General features: G+C 61.0%; 1 protein-coding gene across 1 annotated transcript in view; it reads left to right on the top strand.

Annotated features, from left to right (window-relative positions):
* The first annotated feature begins 5,995 nt into the window (after positions 1–5,995).
* LOC131562140 (serine/threonine-protein kinase pim-2-like) overlaps positions 5,996–6,921 on the top strand; it is a 55,377-nt gene continuing 54,451 nt past the window's right edge. The window contains exon 1 of the mRNA XM_058811709.1: positions 5,996–6,335. Within this exon, the coding sequence (XP_058667692.1) occupies positions 5,996–6,335 (340 nt within the window). The remainder of the gene's footprint in view (positions 6,336–6,921) is intronic.

Genomic DNA, 6,921 nt, shown 5'->3' with positions numbered 1-6,921 from the left:
GTTATCTCTGTCAAGTTTCTTCTCTTCCTCCTCCTCCTCAGTGTCTGACCGTGGCCAGGCTGAGGCATCCACTGCCCCCACCAAGTGCCTGCTGAGAGCCTGGTCTTGCCCCCAGCTGGGCAGGGGGCTGGGTGACTGGAAGGAGTTGAGCTTTGTCTTGCTCTCTTCCATCTTGGAGCTCCTGTAGCACGGACAGATCCCAGGAGCTGCTTCCTTCTACAAGAGTAGCTCTCATGGGACTGGGCACCCCAGGGCTCTGCGCCCCTTATATACACCCTCAGTCATGGTGGGGCTCTCTGATGTCACAATGGTCTCTGGGCACCACCATGTCCTGCATCATCAAGGGCCCTGTGTCACAAAGGGCCACACCCAGCAGCCCTTCAGCAGCTGAGCCCACTGGAAGCTGCATGGAGAAGCCCCTGGCCTTGGGCATTTGCAGCCCTTGCTGTGCTCAGGCCGTTCCCACAGTCCCACCGTGCACCCACTATGTCATGGTCCTACTTGACAGGCTGACCTGCACCCTCAGAGCCCTGCCTTGGCAGAGTGGGCTGCTGTGGACACGAGCCATTGGCCAGACGGACGCAGCCAGGCACTTGTGGGCAGTGGCTCCATGTGCAGCATCAGACTGGGCATGGGGGACTGTTGAGAGTTTTTTGCAGATTGAGGAGTTCTTGCTAGACAATGGCCATATTCAGCCGATGCACAATCCAGCCTGCTTGTACTAATGAACAATGGTCACGTTCACAAACAATGAATAATGGACATATTCAGAAATGGGCTTGGTATATTCTTGAAAGCGATAAAAGAAGAAGAGTTGTTAAGACTCAGGAGGTTTGTCAGCGAGCTTGGGAAAGTAAGAAAAAAGTGAGCCATGGGTGGGCCAGACAACCACAGCAAGACATGTGAAAAATTAGGTGATCCAATCAGCATTCTAATTTAGACGTGTGAACAGCTAGGATTAACCAATCATGTATTAGCTAGAGACATGTGGACAGTAGAGATTTTTTAAAAATATAGTCTTTTTAGGGATAATAAATTTGGCTTCACTGGATCATGTTGGTCATGGTGTGATATCCCTGAACCTCCGTGCCCCGCACACAGGCACTCCAGCTGGAGCTCATCTTCCTTCTCCCGAGCCTGTTTCCATGTGTCCCTTGGTGCACACAGCCCCAGGCCCCCTATAAACAAGAGCTGCCCGCTGTCTCTTCACGTGCCTGAGCTCCTGCTTTCTCTCATGGAAGCAAAACCAGGCTGTTCACAGGCAGGGAGCGGAGCCCTGTTCCCACAGGAGGCTCTCGTGAGCCCCTTCCCCACTGTGCAGGCAGCCCTTCTCCTACCTGCCCAGAATGCTCTTGGCACAGCAGAGCACAAGCTGGCTGACTCTGGGCTCAGCACAGCCCAAACAGAGGGGCAGGAAGACACAGCTGCGGCTGTTTTGCAGCCATGCCTCAGAGAGATGGGAAGGGTCCCCTGCCTCTGGTCTCGCTTGGTTGGGTTTCTGACTGGCTCTGAGGCAGGGGCTGTGGTTCCTTGCTTGTGGGAAGACCAGAGCTGCCAGAAGCACGCCCAGCGTGCAGGCACTGCCTGACGGCGCTCAGGCCGCTGGGATGGTGGCGCCCCTGAGTCCCAGCCACTGCGCTGCTGCTGCTGCTCCATTTGCTTTCAGGCACACCCAAAGCTCACTGCTAGGCCACGGTGGTCTCTGGTTCTGCCTTCTTCCTGTCCCTGTGTACGGATGGAGCATTGCTGTGCTTTCAGGAAGCTCTTTGTGAAACCTTCCGCCAATGCAAGCTCCTTTGCCCTCAGTGGATGCTTGCCATGGAATCCCGCACAGCTGGGTTCACAGCAAACTCAAGCTGGCTCTTCTAAAAGCCAGGCTCCTTATCGCCTTCAGCATGCTCAGCACAACCTTTAACTCCATGCTGCTGTGCAGCTGGAGCAGCAGGACAGGGACCTTTGCAGCCTGAGCTGCCCTTGTTCCTCTCTGTCCATGCCCAGAATGCAGCGCAGAGGAGAACGGCAGCAGGGCCGTGCATGTCTCCGGGCTCAGGTTTTGTGTTGCTTCAGCTGCACGGAGATGCGGGTAAAGTGAAAAACCCAAACAGTTTATTAAGGGAAAGCAAAGCAAAGGGGTGAGCTGGGAAGCAGAAAAGGGGATGGGCAGGGCCTGAGGACTGCAGGGAGGGAATTGCCAACAGGGAGAGAGATGGCAGGAGCTCCTGGAGCTTCCCACAGGCTCAGCTGTGAGCAGCCAGAGCTGTGCCTGGAGCTCCAGCTGGTCCATCCTGCTCTGCAGGGGGGTCGCATCTTCAATGGGCACTGGAAATCGCTGATGAACGCTGGTACATCTGATCCATCTTCTTTCAAAGATCATCTGAAGCAGTTTGCTCATGCACGATGGACTCTCATCTTCCTTCAGGGCTTGAAGAGCTGGAAGAGAGAAGAACAGTGCCAAGGTCAGAGGCCAGATTGAGGAAATCCAAGGAAAGCCTCCTGCCAGGGCCATGCCAGCCGGCTGCAGTGGCCCGGGCTCAGCTCCCGCTACAGATGGGGCAGCAGCCAGGCCGGGGGCAGGGAGGGGCGCCAGGCTCGGGGCTCACCCATGAACCTGGTGGCAGCCTCTCGCAGGGTCCTCTGTGGGCTCTCGTCCTGCAGCAGCTGCGGGGAGCACCGACACAGAAGGCTCGGCGCGGGCTCTGCCCCTCGGCAGGGCACTCCCTGAGCCCAGCACCTCCCGAGTCGGCCCGCACGGCCCAGGGCAGGGAGCAGCGTGGAGGGCGCAGGCTGGCGGGCCTGGCTGCGGCGCTGGGCAGGGCCACAGCCGCCAGGCCCCCGCACCGAGCACTGGGAGCAGGGCTCGGGCTCCCGGGCTGTCCTTACCAGGCTCTCAGCGAACTTAATCTGCCGCACCTTCGTCAACAACTCCTCGAGGTCCCTCCTCCTCAGGAAGCGTGCCGCACAAAGCAGGGCTTGGAAAGAGGCCTGGAGAGCGGCAGAGAGCTGCAGGTGACACCAGAGCCCAGGGCACGGGACCTGTGTCCCTGCACCACAGCCAGGGGAGGCTGGAGCCCGCCAGACGCCAGGGCAGGAGGCAGCTGAGCCCCCTGCCAGGGATGAGGCAGCGTCCATAAAACCTCACCTCGGCCACCTGCAGGTTCTCATCGTGCCAGCGCAAGAACAGAGGGAGCAGGCTCTGGTTCACGATTGTTGTGAGAAGCTCTTCCCCCTCTTCCACTACCAGCTCCATCACCTTGCAAAAGAGCTGAATGGAGAGCAGCTGCACATGGCTGTTGTCCTGGAAGGAAAGGAAAAGTCCTAAGCAACAACTGCTTTGGGCCCATTGGGGCAAAGGCTCAGAACTGCACAGAGCACAAAGTTTCCAGGCAATGTCCAGTGCCTTTGGCTGGGGGCACAGAGCCTTACATTCTCAAAGTGTGGCAGGAGGGACTCAGCCAGCTTCAGGGCGGTGACGCTGGGTAGCAGGAGGTCTTTGTCCCGGAACATATGTGTGAGCACACAGAGGCTCATCCGGACCACCTCTGCATCTGGATCTGCCAGCTGCTGCACCAGGTGTTGATACAGGCCGCGTATTCCTCCTCCCTGTGTGCAAGACCAGGCTGTGCTGTGAAGCCGTGAATGGCTGCAGCACCAACAGCTGCTTGGGGCACTGGGGCAGCTGAAGCAGGAGGCAGGAGAGCTGGGAGCAGCTGCCTCTGCTGCCAAAGCCCAGCCAAGCCCAGAGGTCTGCGTTGCCCAGCCCCACACTGCCAGCGTGGCTTCAGCCACTGCCCCGTTCTCACCAGCGAGGGCTCCTTGCTGAGCACCACAAGGCCTCTGAGTGCCAGGCGCAGCCTGTGCCTGCACTGGCTCGGCAGGAGCCTGGATACCACCAGCAGGGCACTGGGACCGTGTTTGCTCAGGTCCAGGCACTCCAGGAGCTGAAAGGCACAGGAGGGCAGTGACAGGGACCCGGCTGGCAGGAGCCTGGAGCTGCACAGGGCCGGGCCAAGGCAGCAGCACAGACGTGGGCAGCGTCCCAGGCGGCTGCAGCTACAAGAGGCCCGAGAGCTGGGAGGCAGCTCAGCCAGGCAGCGCTGGCCATCAGGCTCACCTCCACAAAGAAGGCCAGGGCAGGCAGATGCCAGCAGGGCTGCTTCCCCATGAGCAGGCTGAGCAGGTGCGAGGCCATGAAGGGACACAAGGGGCTCAAGCCATGGCGCATCTCCCTGCCAGGGGAAAAAGGCACCAAGGCCCTGAGCCCTCCCAGGGTGGGCAAACCTCTCCCAGCAATGACTCACATAGGTCTGATCTTTCCCCAGCACTCTGCAAGGGCACATGGACCCCTTGGGAGGTGGCTGCTGCTGGGCATCCTCCTCTCCCAGCCTTTTCCAGTCTGCTCGGCCCTCCCTCGCTGACAAGGCCTTCTCACTTACAGCCCTGGGGACTGTGTGGGGCAATCTGGACACGGGGCACAAATGCTGGCGGTGGTGGCAGGAGTAAGGGATCTCACCTGGCCAGCAGAGCCGCTGCATAGTGCTGGGTGTCGGCACAGAGCAGCTTCTCCCAGACACGCTTGTGCTCCAGAGCCACCAGCTTATTGTCAAAGCCCAGGTGGGAGAGCAGAGCCTTCATGGTCTGCGCTGCAAACCTGTGTGCCAAGCCAAGGCCAGGTCACTCTGGGAGTGCTGGTCCTGGCCATGAGGGTGTGGGAAGGACAGGGTGACTGGCACCTGTGGGGGTGGCAGGGAAGGCCGTGCTCCTCCTGGCACGCTCTCCAGAATCTCCAGGTTTCAACGTCCCCTGGCATCTGTTCTGTGGTGGTGACAATTTGCAAGAACAGAGCCACAAACAGTTGGGGACAATGAAACAGAATGGCACAGTGCCACTCGCACATGGGGGCAATCCTCCACAGCACCAGAGTTGCCTGCAAGAGACAAAGCAGCCTGAGGCAGCGCTCAGTGCCAGGGTGTCCATGAGGCAGGGCCCAAGGGGAGACGCAGGGGGAGCACGCGGCCTGCTCTCTCTGAGCCTGCCTCTACGCCAGCTTTCAGCCCAGGCAGGGAGCTGCAGGCGGGGGAGAGCAGGGAGAGCTGCTGGAGAAGCGACCGGGAGGACGAGCAAAGGCCAGCTCCAGAAACTCACAGCCAGGGCAAAGACAGCCTTGTCCCCGCAGGAGAAGCTGCCGTAGGGTGGCTGCTCCTCCATGGCAGAGAGCAGTGCTGGAAGCACCTCCTGGGCGGCCACTCCAGATGTGCCCATGGCTCTCCACATCAGCGCGGCGGCTCTGTGGGAGCAGAGCTGTGCGTCAGCACCGTGCCCCATGCAGCTGCATGGGGCCGGGGGACAGAGCCCCGGTGCCCTGAGGGGCAGGGAGGGAGCATGTCAGAGGCTCAGGAAACAGAGGGACCCGAGGCTCCCGCAGCTCTCCGCCTGTCTGGCAGAGCCCGCTGGACAGGCTGTACAGGGTGAGGGACCCTACAGGCCAGTGAGCATCAAGCCCTCAAGGCAGTTGTGCTCCGTACCTGTCACACTTTGGGGCACAGCGCAAGAGGCTCATCACCACTTGAGCAGGGTGTTCCTCCATCAGGCTCAGAATCTCCATTTGCAGCCCGGCGTCCACGGTGACACAGGATGCCAGTCTGTGGAGAATATCCCTGACCATGGCTAGCACCTGGAGGAGGCAGCATTGGGGAAGACTTGGAGTGCTGTCCAAGGGAGTAACTTGCCCAGCTTCCCCCAAGAAGTGCTTGCCTTCCCACCCCACTGTGATGGCCTCAAAGGCTAAGGGGGTCCAGCGAACGTAGATTGAGGGGCTACGTGATCCTGGGAGGCCTTCAGCCCTGGCCCCAGGCTGCTTACCTGCTGTGGAGAAGCAGCACCCTTCTGGAAAACCTCCAGAGTGGGTGCAGGAGTCCTGGTCAGGGTGGGCATGGCCTGAGTGTATAGCCTGCCCTGAGCCTGGGTGTGGGTAGTGGCCGTGCCCTCAGTCAGGGCCATGTCAGCCTCCGCCCTGCCCTGGGCTGTGTCCTGCTCAGAGGCTGCTGCGAGCTCCGAGGACGCTGAACTGGCAGCAGGCTCTGCCCGCAGGTGGCCGGGCCTGGAGTCGGGCTGGGCTGTGCCCTTGGTGCCAGTGCCGCCGGTCTTTGTGCGGCCAAGGCGCAGGAGCCTCCACAGTGTATGCAGCAGAAGTAAGGGCTGGAAGAGAGGGACGTTCCATGGCCTGCTCCAAGCGCAGGGCTCGGCCAAGCAGTGCCAGCAGGCCCTGCCCAGGGGGGACGGCTGCAGTTACCTGCGCTGCTCGGTGGAAATGGCCACGAGTGGGCTCCTGCTCATGAGTGTGGTCCTTGGCTGCATCTGGCAAAGAGCGAGCGCAGCCAGAGCTGAGGGGCTGCGGGAGAGGCCGGAGAGCACAGCCCAGCCCTGCGCTCCCCAGGCAGGGACAGGCCCCCGGGAGCCCAGGGGGATGGAGCACAGCCATTGGGGGTCAGCCCCGGCCCCTGTGCCATCCTGTCCATAGGGACGTCCGCAGGGATGGGATGGGATGGGATGGGATGGGATGGGATGGGATGGGATGGGACGGGACGGGACGGGACGGGACGGGACGGGACGGGATGGGATGGGATGGGATGGGATGGGATGGGATGGGATGGGATGGGGCCAGACCGGCTGCAGGCACCTGCCCTGCGGCCCAGCTCCACCACTCACCGTCCTGCAGTGGCTGCAACTGCTGTGGCTCTGCAGGATGCTGCGCTGGGGCAGCTGCAGGGCCATTTTTTTCTTCCCTCGAAGCCCCTTGAACAGGCTGGGCAGTCTGCCTGCCATCTCGCTGTCTGAACTCGAGGGCACCTTCGAGACAGATGCCTTGGCAACGGCCCAAGTGAGCGAGCGCTGCAGTCGTGCCTTGCAGGCACCTGCAACAGG

This window comes from Ammospiza caudacuta, chromosome 10 (genome assembly GCF_027887145.1).
Source record: "Ammospiza caudacuta isolate bAmmCau1 chromosome 10, bAmmCau1.pri, whole genome shotgun sequence".
In the NCBI taxonomy this organism is placed as follows: Eukaryota; Metazoa; Chordata; class Aves; order Passeriformes; family Passerellidae; genus Ammospiza; species Ammospiza caudacuta.
This window is presented reverse-complemented; position numbering and strand designations above follow the sequence as displayed.